Source organism: Leucoraja erinacea, chromosome 36 (assembly GCF_028641065.1).
Source record: "Leucoraja erinacea ecotype New England chromosome 36, Leri_hhj_1, whole genome shotgun sequence".
Classification (NCBI taxonomy): domain Eukaryota; kingdom Metazoa; phylum Chordata; class Chondrichthyes; order Rajiformes; family Rajidae; genus Leucoraja; species Leucoraja erinaceus.
In genome coordinates, this window is record NC_073412.1 from 9,028,927 (window position 1) to 9,054,164 (window position 25,238).

The 25,238-nt window shown below is 45.3% G+C and overlaps 1 protein-coding gene across 1 annotated transcript; it reads left to right on the top strand.

Moving 5' to 3' along the window:
* Nucleotides 1-747: 747 nt before the first annotated feature.
* On the top strand, nt 748-24,076 carry sec11a (SEC11 homolog A, signal peptidase complex subunit). The gene is made up of 7 exons (XM_055662615.1): nt 748-945; nt 11,196-11,305; nt 15,075-15,224; nt 17,223-17,233; nt 17,435-17,543; nt 21,218-21,275; nt 21,380-24,076. The coding sequence occupies exons 1-7, from the start codon at nt 895-897 to the stop codon at nt 21,428-21,430; spliced, it is 540 nt and encodes a 179-aa protein (XP_055518590.1). The 5' UTR covers nt 748-894; the 3' UTR covers nt 21,431-24,076.
* The last annotated feature ends 1,162 nt before the right edge of the window (nt 24,077-25,238 follow it).

The following is a 25,238-nucleotide window of genomic DNA, read 5'->3' on the forward strand; positions in this document are numbered from 1 at the left end:
TTTAAACTGAAGGTAGACACAAAAAGCTGGACTAACTCAGCCGGGCAGACAACATCTCTGGAGAAATGAAATATGTGACTTTTTGGGTCGAGACCCTTCTTCAGTCCGACAGATAGACACAAAAAGCTGGAATAACTCTGCGGGTCGGGTAGCATCTCAGTAGAAAAGGAATAGGTGACATTTCAGACTGAAGAAGGGTCTCAACCTGAAACAGCACCAATTCCTTTCCCCCAGAGATGCTGCCTGACCTCCTGGAGTTACCCCAGCTGTTTTGTGTCCCAACTGAATTGTTCCCAATTGGGCCCCGCACCTCCTAAGGCCGGCCCTGGCCTAGTTGAGGTCTGCTGTGTGATTTTACGGGATTGTATGGAAAAACAATGAATTTCACTGCACTTAGGTACATGTGACAATAAAGTATCATTGAATATGACAATAATTTAAAAAAAGAAATTAAAGAAAATTGAACTTTATTCTTAATTTTTTTTGGAAATATGCAGAAAATTTTAAATGGTGCAAAGATGTTAATGCTGCTGGGTGTTGTATTGGTAAAGATCCTATAGCAGAGGATCCACTATAGGATATTTGGTGTGTGTGCTTGTAGTTAGCAGGGAGGGGGTGGGTGTGGTGAGCTGGGCTCTGGTCTGGTCAACCTGGCGTTGCCTCATTGGAGGGCGGCCCGCCGGCCGGGAGGGGGCGTGCCGGCGGCGGCCCAGGGTGCAGCGCGCGGCCCGGAGCCCATAAAGCGGCGGGCGGGCGGCAGGCAACTTCCGGTGCGGGCGGACGGTCGGGCCGAGTGGCGGGAGGTCCCGCGTGTCCGTGTAGTCGCGGCCCGGGGGCAGCACGGACACAGACACAGAGAGAGAGATTATAGAGAGAGGGAGCGGTGACGGCGCCATGATGACGCTCGATTTCCTCAATGATGTGCGGCGCATGAATAAGCGGCAGGTGGGTGATGGCGGCGGCGGCGGCGGCGGCGGCGCGACCCTCCATGGAGGCCGCCATTCCCCGCTTGTACCTCCCCTCCCCTCCCTCACCTCCCCGTCCACGTGTCTCTCTCTACCTCACACACACACACAAACTCACTCACTCCCCCCCCCACCACACACACCCCCCCCCCCCCCCCCCCCCACACACATACATCCCCCCCACACCACACGCATACACTCTCCACACTCACACACCCCCCCCCCCACACATACATCCCCTCACACACACACACACTCACACCCACACACACCCACCCACACACACACCCACACCTACACACACACACCCACACACACACACCAACACACACACACACACACTCCCCCCCCCTACACACACTCACTCACACTCACACACTCACACACTCACACCCACACACTCACTCACACACTCACACACACACACTCTCACCCCCCCCCACACTCACTCACTCTTCCCCACGCATTCACACACTCGCCCCCCCCACACTCACACTCACTCACACACTCATCCCCCCCACACACACACACACCCCACCCCCCCCTCCCACACACACACCCACCCATCCCCCCACACACTCACTCACATCACCCACCACCCCACTCTCACACCCCCCCCCCCCACCACACACACTCACACCCCCACACACACACCACACACACTCATCCCCCCCCCACACACACTCACTCCCCCCCATACACACACTCACACACACACTCATCCCCCCACACACTCACTCATCATCCCCCACACACACTCACTCATCCCCCCCACACTCACCCCCCACACATATACACACTCACTCAACCCCCCACACATACTCTCTCACACACACACTCATCCCTTCACACACACAGTCTCCCTCTCTTCCACGTGTCTCTCCCCCCCCCCCCCCACAGAATGACCCATCTCCCACCCCCCCCTTCACCACAGTTTATTCCTCTCTCCCCCACAGTGTGTTCCTCTTTCTCCCCTATGCTGAGGTGTGTCAGGTGTTATGGGGAGAAGACCGGAGAATTGGGTTAAGAGGGAGAGAGATGTGCCGAATGGCTACATTCTGCTCCTATCCCTTAGGATCACACAGTGTGTCCCTCTGCCAACCACACACACTTTCTCTCTCCCACACTGTCCCATCTGTTCCCACCCAGCACTGTGTCACCCCTTTCCCCTCCCTCACAGCGTGTCACGCTCCCAACCACCTTTCCCTAATGTTCCCTCCCCCTCATTGTGTCCCCCTCTCCCTCCGCAATATGTTCCACCCCATCCATGTCCCTCTCCCCATGGCGTGTCCATCTTTCCCTCCTTCCCTACAGTGTCTCCCCTCTACAATTTGTCCCTCTACCAGAGTGTCCCACCCACCCAATATGTCCATTCCCCCCCCCCCCCCCCCCCCCCCCCCCCCCCCTCCACAATGTGTTCCCACCGTGTATCCTTTTCCACACTCATCACAGAGTGTGTCCCTATCCCCCCAACCACAATGTATACCTCTCCCCCCACCTCCACAGTGTGTCTCCCTGGGGTTAAAATGGAAGAAGGGTGTACTTGTGACTGGGTCACAGGAGCCTTAGGGAAGCGGTGTGCCTGGCCCATGAGGTTTGTCTTGGGATTGTGTGACTCCATATGGAAAGTCATTTGGAAAGGGACGGTGCCTTTAACCAGTGTAGAAATAGCCTGGTATTTACATTTGAGAACATAATCAAAGGAGTCACAGCTAATGTGTGATTAGCCCACTGGACAGCTTATGCCACGTAGTTTTCTGATCCACGGTTTAAAAAAATATCACAACCAGTAATGTACTCATCGAGCCTGCTCCACCTCTGGATCCTCTGTAGGCCTTGAAGTTACTTTCTCCCTGTACCTCTCACTATTACAGTTTAACTATGCCCGTCTCTGCCTTAAGTATATTCAACAGCTCCTCTTCCACAGGTCTCTGCGGTAAAGTGTTCCAAAGATTTACAATCTTTGGCCAATGTATTTCTGCGCGTCTGTTTGAAATGCATGGCTCCTTATTTTGCAACTGTTTCTGTTAGTTTTAGGAGCCTCAATGAGGGGAAAGGTCCACTGAGACCCTGTTTTATTACACTAGAGTGAGCATAAGATCTAATTATTCAATCTTTCTATGTATACCAACCCCTGAGTACTAGGAATTAACCAAGTAATCCTCTGTTATCTCCATTGCAAGCATGATGTTCCTTATATATGGAGCAGTATACAAGATGTGCTTTCACTAGTACCCTGTAATCAAAGAACCTATAGCGGAGCAAGATAGATCACTCCTGCTAAATGCAATGGGCTGACGTGTAGTACGCAACAGAACGTGGGCCTTTTTTTCATCCATTTCAGTAACCCGACCCACAGTGTAATCAATGTTGCGGGGGAACAGTTTGTGTTAATAAATTAAAATTCTAAAAATTAGAAAAAAAATTCCAAATAACCTTTATTTATACGAGGATGATTCCGTAACCAGCTTCCGTTTCCGCACTAGTATTTTTGCTCCGCTACGGGATATTTGGTGCGGAGACGGAAGCCGGTTACGGAAATGAGGGCCGAAAATTACCCATGAATCTGCCCATGCCCATCATCGTCGAGTGATCTATCTTGTTTGCTATAGGATCTTTGGTAACACTATCAAAACTTTTATACTCCACAAAACTTGCGATAAAGTCCAATATTCCATGCCCCATCCTAATTGCTTGCTCTACCTACATGCTAACTTTTTTGGCCATGCTACTCTTGCCACAGATACCTTCTTACTAGCAACATTTTAGTATTTTCATCAAATAATACTTTGCCCATTCCTCCTCCTTATTTCCAGCTTGTATAAACTTTACACTTTCCTACGTTGCTGTCAGTGTGCCAAATTCTTTCACTCACTTAACCAATCTCTAATTCCTTTGCAGGCTGTTTGTATTCTTTGCAAAATCTGCTAATCTATCTGTCGTATTGTTGGTAAATTTGGCTATAATACACTCAGCCTCTTCATCTGAGCTATTAATATAGATTATAAATAGTTCAAATAATCCCCTAACCATTTAAACTGCAGTCATATTTTGCCAACGAATATTTTTTTTTTCAATCTTTCAACAATTTCCTAGCTGGGTTGATTTTTTTACTTGCAATCTTTTAGAATTTATCAAATACTTTTTAAGTCCAAATAAATAATATCAGCAATAATAAATAGACATTTTATTGTCATATAATGTAGTTTCTTCACATTTCAATCAATTTCTTATAGCACAACCCTCCCTTAACAAATCCATGCTGGTTTAACAAGTTAACTGAATACATTTGTTTCGTTTGCAATCATCATAATTTCCTGGCAAATCACGTTAATTGATCTTTAATTATCAGGTTCTATCCTCCCGCCATTTTCAAATTGCATAAATGAGGTGCATTTATTTTTCAGTCGAAGGAAACCTTTTTGAATCGAGAAACTTGTACAACGGCAATGACATTATTGAACTATTCTCACCTACTTTGCTTAAAACTCTGAGATGGAATATGTGTAGTCTGAGGACATTTCCGTTTCTATCTCTGTTTTTGTGTAGTCTCATACACGGAATCAGTATTGTCTGAAGAAGGGTCTCGACCCAAAACATCACCTATTCCTTTTCTTCAGAGATGCTGTCTGACCCGCTGAGTTACTCTGGCTTTTGGTGTCTCTCTTAGTTTTTTTTGGGGAGCCTTTCTTGTCCTAGAGTCAAACAGTGCTACAGTTTGGAAACAAGCCCAACGTGTCCCAGCTACACTTGTCCCACCTGCCTGTGCTTGGTCCATATCCCTCCAAACCTGTCCTACCCATGAATCTGTCAAACAGTCTCTTAAATGTTGGGGTAGTCCCTGCCTGAACAACCTCCTCTGGCAGCTTGTTCCATACACCCACCACCCTCTGTGTGAAAACATCCTCTGCTGTTTCCTTAAGTTCATATGACTCGGCTTATTCACTGCTCTAGACTTTTATAATATTCCTATGCTTTTGTTTTCATGCTCCTTTGCTACCTGTTCTGCTGCCATTTGCTCTCGATGGGATCGGCACTCGTATTTGCATTTTGCACTGTAGCTTTATTCTCTTATCTCTGATCATCAGTGGCTTTCCTGGCAACCACAACACGTGTTGCTCTGCTATTATAGGCAGATCCTGCACAGCAGTAAGCCTTTATTTGAGCAGCTTCCACTGAAGCACTGCCATTTTGTTCACTAGTCAGCTTCCAAGTTTACCCTGTGCCGACGTTCGCTACACAGAAGTCAGCAGTGGTTAGATCTGGAAACGTATACGCTGCTTTTCATTTATTTCTTTCAAGCTCATTCAATGAATATTCATGCACCCTTTAGGCTGTTGATTAGTTCTGTTTCATTGGTCAATACTATCTTAATGTAAACACAAGAAACTGCAGGTTCTGTAATCTTGTACAAAAGTGCTGGAGGAACTCGGCGGGTCAGGCCAGCATCTGTCGAGGGAAACACAAGCGACGTTTCAAGGCGGGTCTCTTCCAGCTAGCCCTTTCGTCTTTACGTCACCTCAAACAGCCTAAAGAAGGGTCCTGCACTTCAAATAAGTACTCCAGAACTTTTTTTTATTTGAAAAGCAGAATCTGCAATATCTTGTATCCATAAATTAGCGGCTTGTTCTTCTGAGATGTGAATTTACTTTTAAAATAGCGTGAGGGTTAATTGTCGGAAAAATCTTGCATTCTTGCTGAAGTGAAGTTTACAGTTTAGTTCAGCTATTGCAGAAGCTATCTTCTGCCCACGCGATTCAATGCAACATGCATGTGAACTTTGAGGGAACTACACTTGTAATTTATTGATGTTATGATCTCTTTTTCCGGTGTCATGTTCCTATTACGCTGGATATTTTCACATCCAATTCTCAAAGTTATTTGTATAAAGTCTAAGAAGGAACTGCAGATGCTGAAAATCAAAGGGAGATAAAATCTGTCTGAAGAAGGTGTCTCGACCCGAAACATCACCTATTCCATCGCTCCATACATGCTGCCTCACCTGCTGAGTTTCTCCAGCATTTTTATCTACCTTTTGTGTAAAGTCTGATGTATGGCTCATTCCTTCCCAAGGGCAGACTTGTTCACAAAACTCATTCTTTCTTCACTGTTTTTGCCTTCGCCCACATCACTTTTTCATCGGCAAACTCTCCTAGTTACACTTTCATTTGTCAGATACACGTCTGTTTATCCCAAGTTGACCACTTGATCCCATTGTTGCTTGTATGTTATAGGAAACGTGCCCCTTGGCCCATCGAATACCCATTTACACTATTCCCATTTTATTCTTGCCACATTCCCACCAGCTCCCTCCCGACCACATCGTGCTCGCTACCGGGGTGTAAATTTGGATGAACATACCAACACCAGGGTTTGGGATGTGGGAGGAAACCGGAACACCTGGACGAAACGCACACAATCATGGGTCGGCATGATGGCGCAGAGGTAGAGTTGCTGCCTCACAGCGCCAGAGACCCAGGTTCGGTCCTGACTACAGGTGCTGTCTGTACGGGGTTTGTACGTTCTCCCTGTTAACGCGTGGGTTTTCTCCAGGTGCTCCAGTTTCCTCCCACACTCCAAAGACGTATAGGTTTATTGGTTAATTGGCTTTGGTAAAAACGGTAAAATATCCCTTGTGTGTGCGATAGTGCAAGTGTACGGGGATCGCTGGACGGTGCAGACTCAGTGGGCCGAAGTGCCTGTTTCAGCACTCGACCTGTAAAAAACGAAAAACATAAGGAGAACTTGCAAATTCTAGAGGAGCGCAGTTGAACCTGGCCGTTACAGTTTGTGTTTATCTGTAGCTGTGAGGCAGCTGTTCTAATAGCTGTGCCGCTATATCCAAGGTACAGATGGTTAGACCATTGATTTCAAAATCCACTGACCAAGCAATGCATGAAGATGTGTGGCGGAGAGAGAGAAAATTAGAACAGATCATACCGAGCACACCATGGTGTCAGCTAGGCTTACTGTGGAGGGATTATGCATTTCAGCAGCTATCTAGTGCTATAGAAATTGGCCATGGTAACTTAGAACACTCTTTAGACCGTTTGCTAAGGCCAGCAGAAAACGGCGGACATACAAATATGTAAATGATTTCTTGATGTGATTTCAACTGTGTTATGTCCATGGCAAGTTACATTGCAGTTGGCATTGTTTATCATTGAAGCAAGCATGCCTGTGGTGCCTTTGTTATATGGACTGTCTAGATAAGGCTGCGATCTTCCACACCTCAATAAGTGACAGGCAGCTAGCTGCTTTATTCTTTTATTCTTGCATGCATGCTGGATGTCAATCGCTAGATTGGGCGGTCACGGTGGCGCTGCGGTAGAGTTGCTGCCTTCAAGCGAATGCAGTGCTGGAGACCTAGGTTCAATCCCGACTACGGGTGCTGTCTGTAAGGTGTTTGTACGTTCTCCCCTTGACCTGCGTGGGTTTTCTCCGAGATCTTCGGTTTCCTCCCACACTCCAAAGACGCACAGGTTTGTAGGTTAATTGGCTTGGCAAATGTAAGAAGTGTCCCTAGTGGGTGTATGATAGTGTTAATGTGCGTGGATCGGTGAGCGGCGCGGACCTGGTGATCTCTAAACTAAAAGCTAGATGTTTAGATTGGGCTAGAGTTTGCTGTGGAAATTTATAACATCGGCTGTGAATTTCCATCGACCTCCCATTTGCTTGTGTCTCCCAACTCCACGTCTCCCCTTACCCCACCTGGCAGCATCTTGCACCCCTCCCTCCCTCCTCGACCTACCTTGCTCACTCTTTCCCTCCCTCCCTCCCATTCTGCCGGCTCACTTCTCTCTCCACTTTAAATCCTGAGGTAGCGTTCTCAACCTGAAACTTTGTCAACTCCCAACTACCCACTCCACCTGTGGAGTTCCTCCAACAGTTTATATCTACATGGCCAAGAATCCACCTGCAGGTAGATACAAAAAGCTGGGGTAACTCAGCGGGTTAGGCAGCATCTCTGGAGAGAAGGAATGGGTGGAGTTTCGGAATGTGCTGCCTAACACACTGAGTTACTCCAGCACAATGTGCCCCTTTTCAGACCCTTCTGCAGTCTGGATCTCTGACCCGAAATGTCATCTGTCCATTCCTTCCCCTCTAAATTTAATTTTGGAGCACTCAAATATTTTAGGGTGTTATTCCCCATTTCTGGATATTTGCTTCCCTGCACTAGTTTTAGCAATGTTACAAAATTTTGAGATTTTAAAAATCAAGTCTGCAATTTGTCCCATCAGATAAAGCATAAAAAGAAGTTTAATTTGACACCTAATTCACTTTCATACCTCAAGTATTTAAAAAGTTATGGCCATTTTCATACTCGGAAATTAGCATCTTGTTCCCTATTGATTTTCTATGGACATAACAAAAAAGCTATGATCGTGGACAGTCAAAAGCCCATAACTTTCTTAAAAATTAAGAGAACTGAATGAAATTTTCAGTTATCATAGATTGAAGCGTTCTGAAACAAATATAAAACAATCTTCCTTGGATGACCTGAAATTAAAGCATATAATTAGTTAGTTACCCAATTGTAGCTAATTCCAAACTTCAATTACTAGATCTAAACATCTATCCATTTCTTAAGAAAAGATTAACATTTTTAAATAGCCTGTGTCCAAATAACATTCACAAAGAATTCACAATAAAACATGATTTTTAAATCTCATTTACATTAATTTATAGGCCATATGGAAGGAATTTAGTGTTCAATTGCTGAAAATTAATGGCCATTTAAATCAGCTTTCGAGTGGGATCCTGTGGAACGTGCTGGTTTAGAACGTTCACATTGCGGTAGATTTGTGCCCCAAATGCCCAGAAACATACTGCGGGATTTAATGGGGCCCCAAATTAGCTACTCGCAACATAAAACTTTGTATAAAGGGATCTTCTTTTTAATGTAAAAATAAACAACCTACCTTCTGTTCTCCCTTGTATGAGATCCGACCCGTTGTCGGCGGTCGCGGGTTTAGAGGTTAATTTTTAACTTACTATAATAATTAAATAAATCCGTAAAATGTAAAAATAGCTCCAGCGAGCGAAACTCGAAGCGATTTTTCGTCGACAACTTAGTAGGCTGAACAAGCTCGATTTGAACAGCCTAGGGAAAATCGTGCTTTAAACCCGACCCCCTCTAAACGGCGTCATAATCGCACACACGGGCTGGGACAGATCTTCAGCGACGCTTAAGGTAGGTTTTGCAACATACCGATCCCACTTCATCTCTCTCCATAACCACACCTCTGCTACAGCCACTGTCACTCAAAGCGTTCCCCAAGGCTCTGTTCTCGGTCCCCTCCTCTTCATCATCTACATCCTCCCCCTTGGTCATATACTCCGTCACTTCAAACTGGACTTCCATTGCTATGCTGATGACACCCAGATCTATCTCAGCACCAAGTCCCCCCAACACCACCCTCTCTACCATATCAACTCCTGCCTGTCAGCCATCAAATCTTGGATGCAACTCAACTTCCTTAAATTAAACAGTAACAAAACAGAATTTCTCCTCATTGGCTCCAAATCAACACTTACCAAAATTAACAACCCCACTCTCACTATTGACGGCACCACTGTCTCCCCATCTCCTCAGGCCCGCAACCTTGGCGTGATCTTTGACTCAACCCTCTCCCTTGAGCCTCACATCCGCCATGTTGTCAAAACATCATTTTTTCACCTCCGCAACATTGCCAAAATCAGACCCTCTCTCACACCCCCCGCTGCTGAAAGACTCATCCATGCCTTCATCTCCTCCTGACTGGACTACTGTAACTCTCTTCTCTTTGGCATTAATTCCAGCAACATCAACCGACTCCAACTGGTCCAGAATGCAGCCGCCCGACTCATTACCCACACCAAATCCTGGCACCACATCACCCCAGTCCTCAAAGAACTTCACTGGCTTCCCATTTCCCACCGGATCATCTACAAAATCCTGGTCCTCACCTACAAAGCCCTCAACCACTTGGCCCCCCCCTTATCTCACTGACCTCCTCTCCCCCTACCAACCCTCGCGGTCCCTCAGTTCCATTTCAGCTGGTCTCCTCTCCATTCTGAAATCCAACCTCTGCACTTTTGGAGACAGAGCCTTCTCCAGGGCAGCTCCCAGGCTCTGGAACTCCCTCCCACAATTGATCCGAACTTTTGAGTCCCTCACCATCTTCCAGTCCCGCCTCAAGACCCATCTCTTCACCTCTGCAGTCCCATGTCCCCCTCCCCTTTGCATCTCTGTCTTACTGCTCTATTTTGTTTTGTTCTTGACTCACCATGTTAAGCGACTTTGAGTCCTTGAAAAGCGCTATACAAATAAAATGTATTATTATTATTATTACTAATTTGTGATAGTGGCTTCTTAACTTGAACCAATGATGGTCTGTGGGTAGAATGAATAATTGGACAAGCACTTGAGTAGAGACTAAGAGTTTGGTTTTCACTGGAGGTGTGAGACCCAGTTTAGAGATACAGCATGGAAACAGGCCCTTCGGTCCACCGTGACTGTGCTGTCCAGCAATCACCTGTACACTAGTTCAATCCTACACACTGGGGACAATGTACAGGAGACAATTAACCTACAGACCTGCATTGCTTTGGAATGTGGGAGGAAACTGGAGCAGCCGGAGAAAACGCACGCGGTCTCGGAGAATGTACAAACTCTGTACAGTCAGCACCCGAGGTCAGGATCGAACCCTGATCTCTGACGCTGTAGGACAACAACTCTACCACTGTGCTCCCCACTGGTGCATATAAAATACATTGCTTGTTCTCTGTAAATGGATTCAATCAAAGATCCTATAGCAAGCAAGATAGATCGACGAAAAAGACGTAGTATGGTCATGTGTAGTTTTCGGCATATTTCCGTAACCGGCTTCCGTCTCCACACCAATGATCCCGTAGCGGAGCAAAGATACTAGTGCAGCGACGGAAGCCTGTTACAGAAACATCCACGTAAAAATAAAAGTTCTTTGTTAAAAATTTCATTTTCAGAATTATAATTTATTATAACACAAATATTTAACGCAACGTTTATTACACTGCGAGTCGGGTCGGGTTACTGAAATGAATGAAACAAAGGCCCACGTTCCGCTCTATTGCGTACTACACGTCAACCCATTGCATTTAGAAGGAGTGGTCTATCTTGCTCCTCTATAGGATCTTTGGATACCATGATGGACTTGCATACATATTCACTGGCATGTTGGCCTGAATTTGCACATTGTTTTCTTTCAGCTGTACTATCAGGTGTTGAATTTTGGCATGATCGTGTCATCTGCCCTGATGATATGGAAGGGACTGATGGTTCTCACAGGGAGTGAGAGTCCAATCGTAGTTGTACTCAGGTAAGAGAAAAGTCTTTAATACATTTATTATTTTTGTTGACTTTTCAGACACGTATTGTTAAAGGGATATGCAAAATGCTGGAGTAACTGAGTAGGACAGGCAGTATCTCTGGAGAGAAGGAATGGGTGACGTTTCGGATTGAGACCCTTCTTCAGATTGTTAAAGGGATGTTCTCTTTCCTTTCCCCCGCCCACTCTCCCTCGCCCATCACCATCCAAAGCCATTGCCTTTGGTTGAAATGATCCTGCATGATTAAAGAGTGTCCGAGGGCCTCCAATGAGGTAGTTGGTAGAACAGAACGGTTCTCTAGATGGTGGTAGGATGGTTTGGTTGCCTGATAATAGCTGGGGGAAAACTGTCCATCAATCTGGAAGTGTGACTTTGCACTTCTGTACTTCTTGCCTGTTGGTAGTGAGTAGCAGAGGGAGAGACTGGTCCTTGATTGTACTGGTGGCTTTGCCAAGGCAGCGTGAAGTGTGAAAGGAGTCAATGAAAGGGAGGTAGACACAAAATGTTGGAGTAACTCAGCGGGACAGGCAGCATCTCTGGAGAAAAGGAATGGGTGTCTTTCCGGTCGAGACATTTCTTCAGACAAAAGGGATGTTGGTTTGTGTGATTTTTGCTGCGTCCACAACACTCTGCAGTTTCTGCGTTCTTGGCTGGAGCTAAAATGATTTAATCTGGCACCTCTGCTCCCTTTTCAACAGCACAACAATGTATGATGAAATTTGATGATAAATCAAAATGTTGAGTATGCGGTTATTAAATAATAATAATAATAATATATTTTATTGTCATTGCACATAAGTGCAACGAGATTTGGGTATGCAGCTTCCATCCGATGTCATAACTTAAATAACTAATAACATTTAGATTTAGATATCCCAAGAATATGGTTTGTAAAAAGAACAGTAAAACAGTCAAAAAGTGGGAGGATTGCACTCTATTCATGATGTGGATGTGATTCTTGTTTTTTAATGAATTCTCCACGTCCCCAACTTGTATTCATGTGCTGCATTCGTTGAATATGTTTCAATCTAAAGAGTTTGGCTGGCTGTGAGCATGTACACTGAAACAAAAGGCTTCTGGTGCAATGAAGATTATCTAGTGCATAAACATACTTAGATCAGAAGGAGTCTGAGATAAGTCTCTGAGGGGAAAAAACAGTGGATATAAAAATTCTGGAGTAATCACAGAAGGTTGTGCTCATTTGTAGGTAGGACAGTGTCTGGGAATAGAGAACTAAAATTGATATTCCAAGCCTATTAAAGGGGCTCAGCAGTCTATATTGTTAAGTTTCTCTCCACAGTCGCTGTCTGGCTTGAATACTTTCAATAATTAAATATATTTAATTCACCAAATAAAATCCTGAGAGGAATAGATTGGGTAGATGCACAGAGTCCCTTGTGGTGAATCGAGGACCAGAAGACATTGGTTTAAGGTGAAGGGGTAAAGATATGTTGGGAATCTGAGGGTTAACCTTTTCACACAAAGGGTGGTGGATGTATGGAACAAGCTGCCAGAGGGGGTAGTTGAGTCTGGGACTATCCCAACATTTAAGAAACAGTTAGGTTCATGGATAAGCCAGGTTTGGAGGGATACAGGCCAAACGCATGCAGGTGGGACAAGTGCAGCTGGGACGTGTTGGCACATTGGACTGAAGGGCCTGTTTCCACACTGCATCACTCTATAACTGTACGACTTGCATGGAAAGTATTTTCCTTTCAAAAAGGAACAAATCATATTTGAATATGCTGCAATTCAAAGTTGACTGAGTTGTAGAATTTGATCCCAAGTCATGGTCAAGTTTATTGTCATATGCACAAGTGTGGCGAGCAAGGTGTAGGTAGGTATGGTGACATTACAGGCCCCTTTGATGCTCCTTGTTTGTACACCCACCACTGTACAGCCAAATACAAACCCAACTCAATTTACAAATTCACTGACGACACCACCATAGTGAGCCAGATATCAAATAATGATGAGACGGAGTACATGAAGGAGATAGAACCGTACCTGATGTCACGACAACCTTTCCATAAATGTCAGCAAGACAAAGGAGATAATGAAGCGATACACATATCCCTGTAAAAAATGACGATGCCCAGGTCAAGATTATGTTATGTTTCTATGATCAGCCATGATCACGTTGAATGGCGGTGCTGGCTCGAAGGGGCGAATGGCCTACTCCTGCACCTATTGTCTATTGTCTAAGATGGTTGAAAGCTTCAAGTTCCAAGGAGTAAATATCATCAGCAATTAGTCTTGCACTAGCCATATCGAAGCAACGCCTCTCTTCCTGCACCTGGTGGTGTGGGACCTCAGGCTTGTGTACCTTCCTGCCCAGCAGTAGAAGCGAGAAGAGGGGTTCGCCCGTATGGATGAAGTCCCTGATGATTGATGCTGATGTCTTGAGGCAGCACCTCGTATAGATGCTTAAAGTGGTGGGCAGGGCTGTGCCCATTATGAACTGGGGTGACTTTACCACTCTGCAGCCTCTTGCATTCCTCTGGGTTCGAATTGCCGTACCAGGCCGTGATGCAAACAGCCGGGATAATTTACAGCCTGAGAATTTGAAGCTGCTATTTCTTCCCACTACCAGTCCTCCAATGGAAACTGGTGTAGTCTTCCGAATTCCTCCTTCGGAGTCAGCGGTTACTTCCTTGGTTTTGTTCTTTTTTTTTTGTTTAGTTTAGAGATACAGCTTGGAAACAGGCCATTCGACCCACCGAGTCCGTGCAGACCAGCGATCCCCGCACACTAACGCTAACCTACACACACTAGGGACAATTTACAATTGTACCAAGCTAGTTAACCTACACACCTGTACGCCTTTGGAGTGTGGGAGGAAACCGAAGATCCCGGGGATAACCCATGGGGAGAACGTGCAAACTCCATACAGACAGCCCCCATGGTCAGGATCTAACCCGGGTCCCTGGCGCTGTAAGGCTGCACCTCTACCGCCGTGCCATCGTGCCGCTATCAAATGTTGATGTTGAGCGAGAGATTGCTGTTGCAGCGGTGGTCTCCTTCTGTTATGTACGCTGTGCGGTGCAAGGTGCCGTCTTTGAATCGCGAATGGACCTATGCTTGGCTCGTAGGTGGAAAAAGAATAAAGCAACTTTAATTGTAAACCAAAGGTTTTGGCCATTGTATGTCAGTGGTGTCTGCTGGACATGAGTCATCTGGTTGTGGTGCAGGTGACAATCATGAAAGGAACTGGTGAATAATCAACTCTGTGAACAAGATACGAGAGGGATGATGGCACTTGTTCCTTTTAAACTAAGATGATGGTGGAGGTAGAATAACTGGGTGCAGGTCACGGGTCCACCACCGGATTTTCCGGCTGCCGTGGTTCCAGGGCCTTTTTGGATTGTCAGTTTTGCTAGACCAACGGAGGTCACGTCTCTGGGAGGAGTCGAGCGGTATCGGAGCAGGCCCCCGGGGAGCCGAAAGACCGGCCTGTGAAGTCGGCTATGTGAACGGATCTGCCGGCTCCGGCCAAGCCGTAGTTCCAGAGCCCCGGCCACAGGTGGCAAATACGATCGGCCACGGAAGTCCCAATGAGGTCGAGATCGGCCGCATCACCCGGCCTAGGCACCACATTTTTGGGGGGGCATCCGGGGTGGGGGGTTTCAAATGCATTGATATAATTTTATAAATGAGGTGCTGGACCACCAGTTGCCGGATAATCGGTGGTGAACTTGTAATTGTAACAGTGCTCTGAAATATGGCTTTCTCTTCTAATATTCTTTCCGTTTCCTTCAGTGGGAGCATGGAACCGGCGTTCCATCGGGGGGACCTGCTATTCCTGACAAACCGCGTGGAAGATCCTATCAGAGTCGGCGAAATCGTTGTCTTCAGGATTGAAGGGCGAGAAATTCCAATTGTGCACAGAGTGCTGAAGATTCACGAGAAGTAAGTGGCCCTGAGCCAGAGAACCGTAAACTGAGCCTAAAGTTGGAAACATAGAGAAGAGATGCAGCGGTAGGTCATCATGCCAATATAATATGATCATGGCTAATCCTAAATCAGTACCCCGTTCCTGCTTTCTCCCCATATCCCTTGATTCCGTTAGCTAAGAGCTAAATCGAATAGCCCTGTGCCACAGTACGAGTTCATTCCAAGAGCTCTCCCGAGTTTTTAAAAAATCAAACTCGTGGTAAGCACGGAGAATGAACATAGCGGGTATGTCCGAGCTCGGGGACGTCTCTTAACGCTAACGGCAGGTACTCAGGAAGACTCGCTAATGGCAGGTAAGCACGGGAAGACTCGTGAAGATTTTTTAACACGATGAAAAATGTCCACAAGAGCCCGAGTACCGACGAGCGGCCATTACCGTAAATCTCTGAGTTCGAATCAGGGCAAACTCGGGAGAATTTTTGGAATGAACTCGTACCGTGGGACAAGGGTTTAACTCTCTCTTGAAAACATCCAGTGAATTGGCCAGTTGCTTACGTTATCCCTTTTCTGTATGTGTTTCCCTGTGGTGGGGTGTGACCCTTGTTTCCTTTTTATCCCGCCCCACTGGCGGACGGCATAAATGCTGATTTTAAAATGCTTTGTCCATTTCCCCCTTCAAATATCCCACCCTATCCCGAAAGGGTTGTGGCAAGAAGTGTCGAGTATATTGCTCCAGTTTGAATTGCTAATCAACACTGCATTAGATCATGAAGTTCTTTTTGTTTTGTTTTTCCTGCTTATAACATGCTGTTCTTTCCCCTGTCAAAACCCCCACTCTAATTATAGAATTAAAATTATATGAATAAAAAAATAGTTTTTTTAATTACAAGTCCTTTCTAATTGTACTGGACTCCAATCTGTCCTCTTGTTCAGCCCATCCTTTCACTGTGCCAGCCTCGCTTGGCTCATGCTTGCCCTGAGCCTCCTTTATCCCCCCCCCCCCCTTGTAAGATGTGTTGAACCACACACTGTCCCATTAGCAAATGTCAACTTTTATTTAATTCTGCATTGGGTTCTTTGGTCCAATGAAGGTTGCTATATCTTTACTTTAATGTATGTACTTTAAAGATACAGCATGGAAACATGCCCTCTGCTCACCATGTCCGCACTAATCATTGATCACCCATTGACTAGTTCTATGTTATCCCACTTTTGTATTGCACACATTCGGGGCAATTTCCAGAAGCTAATTAATCTATAAACCCGCACGTCTGATGAGTGTGGAGGGAAACCGGAGCACCCGGAGAAATCCCATGTGGTCGCTGGGGGAGCGTACAAACGCCGTACAGACAGCACCCATAGTCAGGATCAAAGCTGGGTCTCTGGCACTGTGAGGTGCAGTTGCACCACTGTGGTCAGCAAGGGGAAATTGGTCTGCGTTGCCTATTTCCATGCTGTATGACTATGTAACTGGAAGCAGTTGGCGCAGTTTGTCAATTTTAATATTTGCCCATTCGTAACAAGAGGATTTGAGTATAGGAGCAGGGAGGTTCTACTGCAGTTGTACGGGGTCTGGTGAGACCACACCTGGAGTATTGCGTGCAGTTTTGGTCTCCAAATCTGAGGAAGGACATTATTGCCATAGAGGGAGTGCAGAGAAGGTTCACCAGACTGATTCCTGGGATGTCAGGACTGTCTTATGAAGAAAGACTGGATAGACTTGGTTTATACTCTCTAGAATTTAGGAGATTGAGAGGGGATCTTATAGAAACTTACAAAATTCTTAAGGGGTTGGACAGGCTAGATGCAGGAAGATTGTTCCCGATGTTGGGGAAGTCCAGGACAAGGGGTCACAGCTTAAGGATAAGGGGGAAATCCTTTAAAACCGAGATGAGGAGAACTTTTTTCACACAGAGAGTGGTGAATCTCTGGAACTCTCTGCCACAGAGGGTAGTTGAGGCCAGTTCATTGGCTATATTTAAGAGGGAGTTAGATGTGGCCCTTGTGGCTAAGGGGATCAGGGGGTATGGAGAGAAGGCAGGTACGGGATACTGAGTTGATGATCAGCCATGATCGTATTGAATGGCGGTGCAGGCTCGAAGGGCCGAATGGCCTACCCCTGCACCTAATTTCTATGTTTCTATAAATCATGCTCTCCAAGCCTCTGCTCAATGTGTAGACCTGATGCTAAAGGAATGATTGCTTTCCTGCAGAGAAAACGAGAGACATCAAGTTCCTGACAAAAGGTGACAACAATGCTGTGGATGACAGAGGCCTCTATCGCCAGGGACAACATTGGCTCGAGAAGAAAGATGTTGTGGGAAGAGCTCGTGGGTGAGTTGCCTATTTTGTTTCACATCTGTATCCTTCAACTGGGAGGGCTCGCCAAGATTTAAGAAGTGGCTCCGTTGAAGGATGAAAATGTTATCTTCTGAAATAGAGCAGGAAAAGAAGGCAAATGAAAGATGCCCGGCCATCAACACAAGTCAGGACCAGGCTGAAGCTCAGAAGTAAAGAATCGGAGAGCAGGAGAAAAGATTAGCAGCAAAGGGCATCGGTAAATACTCATCTGGGATTTGGACAAGAAGTGTAAAGAAGGTGGAGCTGAGCAGAGGTTTAGTTTAGAGTAGAGATACAGTGCGGAAACAGGCCCTTCGGCCCATCGAGTCTGCGCCGTCCATCGATCCCCGCACACTAGGGACAATTTAAAAATCCGCCCGTGTTTGGAGTGTAGAGCACCCGGGGAAACCCCACGTGGAGAATGTAAAACTCCGTACAGACAGCACCCATAGTCAGGATCGAACCCTGGTGCCGTAACATGGTGCCATAAGGCAGCGAGTCTACTGCTGTGCCACAGTGCCGCCTAGATATATATTTTCTTGAAGGCTGCGATACTCTCTGGGTACATGGCTTTTCACCGAGGAGGAAGATTATGCTGGTAGCTCAACAGAGGTGCATGTATTGGGGGGAGGGGGGGCACGCACCTTGTTGGAGTAACCTAGCGGGTTAGTCAAGTATCATGTTCTCCAGAGATGCTGCCTGAATAGATGAGTTACTACAGTGCTATGGGCAGTTTTTTTTGTAAGCCTGCATCTACATTTTCTTGTTTCGACATGTGTTTGAGTTTGGAGGAACTCAGCGGGTCATGCGGCATCTCTGCGCAAACGTGCATCGGCGACGTTTCGGTTCAGGTGACGAATGGTCCTGATCTGAAATGTTGCCTCTAAATGTTCACCATTAGTATGTACAGACTACAGTAGCACTAAATTTTACAGCCCTAAGTTATAGGAGCAGAAGTAGGTAATTTGGCCCATCAAGTCGACTCTGCTATTCAATGGTGGCTGATCTATTTCCCTTTCAACCCCATAACCCTTGACACTCGTACTAATCAAGAATCTATCTATCTCTGCCTTAAAAATATCCAGCCTTCCTAATTGCCCCGTTCAGAATCAGTGAACAAGTGCATTTAGAAAGATGATCTTTCTATACTTTGTCCAATGTCAGACGATAAATTATAAATTTTAAGCAGTACACAGTTTCTATGACCAAAGCATAGGATAGGTGCATTAATATACATGGCTGAAGTGTGAAATAGTTTTTTTTAGTGGTACATGGTGATGGGTAAATGTTTTTGCATTAACATCTATCCAACCTCCATAGCACAAATGCCAGATATATTTTGCTGCTATTGCTATCGGTAGCCTGTCATCAATTTTGTAATGCAAATGCTTTACTGTACATGCTGGTGACAGTGGTGGTGGCTGGTGATTTATTTTTGGCCCTGTTTGAGAGCTGAAAGTTTGTGCAGATTAACAGCTCTGTTTTTACACTTGTAACTTGTTCCAATTTTGTCCAACGTTCTTGAACCTAAGATACTGGAGCCTCTCTTCCTAAATGTGTGACAGCTCTTAGATTTGTTTCATGAGAACGGAAGGAGTTGTCTAACGTACTGAGCTCTGTATTACAAATCATTCTGATGCCACCTAATTTAAGGGTGGCGCAGCTGGTAGAACTGCTGCCTCACAGCGCCAGAGACCCAGGTTAGATCCTGACCTCGGGTGCTGCCTGCGTGGCATTTGCACGTTCTCCCTGTGACCGCGTGTGATTCCTCCGGATGCTCCCATTTCATCCCACAACCCAAAGACATGCGAGTTTGTGAGTTGATTGGCCTTTGTAAATTGCTCCTGGTGTGTAAGGAGTGGGTTAGAAATTGGGATAACATACAACTAGTGTGAATGCGTGATCTATGGCTGGAGTGTGCTCGATGGGCTGAAGAGCCTGTTTCATGCTCTATTTCTCAATTAAACTATATGCAAGATAGACACAAAATGCTGGAGTCAGGCAGAAAATGGATCAATGGCGCTTTAAGAACATGTCAGTTGCCCAACATCCAAACACGCTATTTTGGTAAATCATAAAATAATCTTCTCTTTTCTAGCTTTAAGAGAGAGAGAGAGAGAATTCAGAATTGTGCCACATTGAATGTAGTGTTCATGTATAAAATAGACAACAAAGCTGGAGAAACTCAGCGGGTGGGGCAGCATCTATGGAGGAAAGGAACTAGGCGACGTTTAGAACCTGTCTTCTATTTGAAGAAAGGTCTTGACCCGAAACGTCACCTATTTCCTTCGCTCCATAGATGCTGCCTCACCCGCTGAGTTTCTCCAGCATTTTTGTCTACCTTCGATTTTCCAGCATCTATAGTTCTTTCTTAATCATAAACAAACCATGTTTGGACTTGTTGGTAAAATGCTGTTTCTGCAGTATTCTCACATTTATTCCCACCTTGAGGAGAGATCCATATTTTTTCTCCCCCAACAAAACTATGATCCATAATCAACTTTGGATTTTGAAGGCTATATTAGTGTGAGGTTGTATCCTAGAAACCAGGGTACAACTGCACGCTGATGATCGATGACCACTCTCATGCATAATGATTAGCACTAAGCTCCAACATTTATGAAATGAAAATGGGAAATATTCTGGTACAGATTGTATTCTCAGTTGAAGCAGTCATAGAGCTATATACATCTTAGGGTGGTGTAGCGGTAGAGCTTACAGCACCAGAGACCCAGATCCAATCCTGTCTACGGGTGCTGCCTGTACGGAGTTTGTAAGTTCTCACCGTGACCTGCAAAGGTTTTCTCCGAGATCTTCGGTTTCCCCACACACGTACAGGTTTGTAGGTTAATTGGCTTGGTAGAAATGTCAACTTGTTCCTAGTGTGTATAGGGTAGTGTTGATGTGCAGGGGTTGCTGGCCGGTGCACACTCGGTGGGCCGAAGGGCGTGTTCCACGTTGTATCTCTAAACTAAACGCATAAAACAGGCCTTTCGGCCCACCTTGTCTATGCTGACCAAATTATCATGGTAGGCTAGATCCATTTTGTCTGCACCGGCCCATATTCCTCTAAACCCTTCCCGTACAAATTCCTTTTAAAACTCATGATTGTATCTGCTTCCCTACGTACGGACTCCCCTCCAAGCAAAAATGTTGTCGCCGAGGCCCCTCTTAAATCTCTCTCTTTTCATCTTAAGCCTATGCCCTCTAATTTTTTGAACGCTCTATCCTGAGAAAAAAGACTGAGAGTTCACTTTATCCGTTATTCGCTTTCACCCTCGTAATTTTGCACCTGTCAGTAATAAGGTCACTCTCCGCCTCCTGCCCTCCAAAGAAAAAAGTCCCAGCCAAAGGAAAAAACCCTCGGAAGAAGAAAGCTTGAAGAGAGATGTGGACTGCAGTAAATTACAATATGATGGTTGGATTTGGCTCCGTCTGATACTGTGTTACTCCAGCACTATGTATTTTTGTACACACCCAGCATCTGTACTTCCTTGTTTCTCCATTGATGAATCAAGTTATCATTCTGTACTTGAGATTGACAATGCTCACAAGGCTGCATCTCTCCTATTAATAATTAAATGATTACAATTGGATGTATTTACATTTTGACTTCGACATTACAAATTTGTTCATGACCTTAACACATTTGATCTTGTTTTTTCCAGGTTTGTCCCTTACATTGGCATAGTGACCATTCTTATGAATGACTACCCCAAATTTAAGGTAACCTTAATTGAGTGGTGTTTCTGGTGCTTATGTTTAGAGACTGTGTGTGTGTGTGTGTGTTTTTTTTGCTTTATTTAACGGTGTGTTGACCTGTTCCCCAGTACGCAGTGCTCGTTTTGCTGGGACTGTTTGTGCTGGTCCATCGAGAGTAAAAGACGGAAGGACATCGTCTGAGGAGAGCAGTGGAGTTTCACACTCGGGGCCAAATGTTCCAGGTGACCAATAGTCGTGCGATCCTGCAGCTATTCCCAGGGACTCCTGCTTCCTGACAGATGTCGATTCGGTGTTTTTAATGAAGATCTGTGCCGTAGAACCGTTGAATGATGGACAGAAAGATGCCATCTACCGTGCAAACGCTTTTGGATTCTGCATCTTAAATTTCTAGTGCAAAGTGATCATTGGCTTATCTGGCAGAGAGGAGGAAGTGGGGAGTGGGGGGGGGGGGGGGGGGGGGTATAGTCGGCAGTGGGCGGTTTTAAACCCAGGGTTGCAATTCCTAGCTTGGACCTTGTGTGGTTTGCAGTAGATGTTTCGGTATAGATTGAAAGTGTTCCATCTTGCAGTCAAAATGTGTAGGAAGGAACTGCAGATGCTGGTTTAAACCGAAGGTTGATGCTAGAAGCTGGAGTAACTCAGCTGGTCAGATTGCATCTCTGGAGAAAAGGAGGAGATGAAATTTCCATCGAGTGTGAAGAAACCTGAAAAGTCACCCATTCCTTCTCTCCCGCGATCCTGCCTGACCTGCTGAGTTGCTCCAGCTTTTTTTGTGTCTATTTTCTATCCTGCAGTGTTGTGTGTTGGCTCTCTGCTGACAGACATCACAAGCACATCTCCTCCCCTCAGTGCCAGCTTTATGGTTCAGACACTGGCCAGAGGGCCGTTCTCCCTGTGATTGAGTTTGCCCGTACTGCCCCCTGCACCTCACCAGTCAATCCCAGTCTACCCCAGCGATCCCAACTGCAGTCCATGGACAGGAGCTGACACTTGTAAATCCACAAAGATAGTTAAAACCAGGGCCAAGCATATAGCACAGCCAGGAGTTTTATATACTCTTTGGTAAGAATGAAAATGCCCAGATTCTCAGCTTTAATTACAGGCCACCATTTTGAGATGAATTCCACAATCTAAAGTGTATCAATTTTGGACAATTGTGTATTCTTGTACACAATTACATTGTTACATAGATAGTACAATTGGGAATCTTATCATTGTGTGATTAAAATCAACATGTGAAATGGCAGCAGGTGGAACCATATCTGTGCAAAGAAAGCCATTAATGTTTCAGATCCAACGTTCTTCGTTGCTGCTTGGATGAAGAAAACGGGTTAGTTTGGGTGGGACTGTTAACTGCTCTGCTTGCCATAGATGCTGCCTGACCGGCTGAGTGTTTGCAGCGTTTTTTTTTAAATTTTGTGTCTCCAGTACCTGCAGACTTTATTTTGATTTTCATCTTCTCTTTCCAGTCTTACTGGATGGAATGATGGCAAACTGCTGGTGTTTTTTTAAAATTTGCATTTAGGACAGATTTTTGGCAATCTCTTGAGCTGAAGACAATTGATTTACAATATATTGCACAAAATGGGCAATACCCTGCTGGGAATCTTAATATATCTGAACATAAGAAATAGGAGCAGAAATAAGTATGCCATCCAGCTCTTTACACCTGCCCTGCCATCCATCAGAGTCTAATATCACAGCAGCATTTTCCATCACCACATCCTTAGGTTTCTCCCCTGATATCTAAGAAATCTCTTGGCCTCTTTCTTGACTACACTCAGTAACTGAGCACTGGGGGGTAGAGAATCCCAAAGATTTGTTCCCCATGTGACTGAAGCAATGCCCCCTCTCTGATCAATCTGAAATGGCCATCCCTGTATTCGGTAACAGTGTCCCCTGGCCCGAGATGACTCAACCAGGGAAACTACCTCCTTGCATCTAGCTAGTCACACCCTTGTGTGTGTGTGTGTGTGGGGGGGGGGGGGGGGCAAGGATCAATAAGACCACTTTTCCCAAACTCTAGAGACTACAATCCCAATCTCCTCATGTTGTTACTGGGACCTGTCGAGTGTTAACTACCATTTGCTTTTCATCACCCTTTTCATCACATTTATTTGAGGAGGGGGCTGCATACAATTAGATTACTTTGTGATGAGAACCTGGCAGTTACTCATAATTGAGTGTTAAGGATTATACAGATGAACCCTGCCACATACTCTTGCTTTGTCCAGTAAAGATATATCTTCAAATATTAATATGGCTCTCTGCAGCTGCTTGTTAACTGATAATAGGCAATATGATCAGTGCTTATCTCTCAGTTTAAACACCTTGTGTCTTTTATGGACATTTTTAGTATTTTTGTGCTTCAAACTGCACAAAATCTCTGCTCATCCTTTCTTCTTTTGGACTTGCTCTCTCTGCACCAACTTTTCAAGCCCGCCCTGCCATTTTATTTTATACAACAAACTTTGATTTATGCACATCCTCGACTTTTCCTTGCAACCGGCAAAATCAAAAATTCTTTGGTAACTAATCTGACTGGAAAATAAAAGTGTTTGCTGTTTTTAATTTGCAGTTGAATTACACAACACCGAATCTGACTTTGTTGTACTGTCATTGAGATTGCCAGCGTGATATTTTGGAAGCAGAGTTCCTTGTATTCATGATGATTCCAATTTACTTTGTACGGCTATACTGTGAGAAACTGTGGCCCTGTTCCCTCAAGAAGTCACTTCTCAAGAATCTTGTTGGGGTCGGTGAGTTGGGGGGAAATCAGTGCATCAATAAAACCATTTCTGTAATTTGCAGTTTTGTGTATTCCTTATTGAGTGTTGTAAACGTCACCAGCTTCCTCCCTTTTGGTGGGGATAAACTGTTCCGTGATCTGTACGCCATCATCCCATCATGATCACACACAGGCAGGGGAGTTGTTTAAACTGACATCATGTTCGCTAGAATTTAGAAGATTGAGGGAGGACCTTATAGAAACTTACAAGATTCTTAAGGGGTTGGACAGGCTAGATGCAGGAAGATTGTTCCCGATGTTGGGGAAGTCCAGAACAAGGGGTCACAATTTAAGGATAAGAGGGAAGTCTTTTAGGACCTAGATGAGAAAATTATTTTTTACACACACAGAGAGTGGTGAATCTGTGGAATTCTCTGCCACAGAAGGTAGTTGAGGCCAGTTCATTGGCTATATTTAAGAGGGAGTTAGATGTGGTCCTTGTGACTAAAGGGATCAGGGGGTTTGGAGGGATGGGATAATGAGTTGGATGATCAGCCATGATCATATTGAATGGCGGTGCAGGCTCGAAGGGCCGAATGGCCTACTCCTGCACCTATGTTTCTATGTACGGCACAGACAGTTATGGGCTGTATGGCTGTACTTTCAAAGGTGAAAGTCTGCACTTAGCTCTTCAAAGATGCTGTCAAGCTGGAAATGGTGCAGGGAAGATTTACGAGGATGTTTAGTTCAGTTTCGAGATATAGCGCGGAAACAGGCCCTTCGGCCCACCGAGTCCACACCAACCAACGATTCCTGCACACTTACACTATCCCCCCACACACACACACTCGGAACAATTTACAACTATACCACGCCAATTAACCTACAACCCTGTATGTCTTTGTGTGTGGGAGGAAACCGGAGATCACGAAGAAAAAGCGCGCAGGTCACGGGGAGAACCTGAACAAAGCACTGTTCAGACAAGCACCCATAGTCAGGGTCGAACCTGGATCTCTGGTGCTGTAGGTGCAGCAACTCTGTCGCTAGGAGTGCATGAGGATGAGGTGTGATCCTATAGAAGTGTATAAAATCATGAGAGGAATAGATAAGGTAAACACACAAAGTCTCTTGCCCAGAGTTGATTTGAGAACCAGGGGACATAGGTTTAAGGTGTGAGGGGGAAGATTTGATAGGAACCCGAGGGGTAACGTTGTGAAGTTTAAGAAACGTTTGGATGG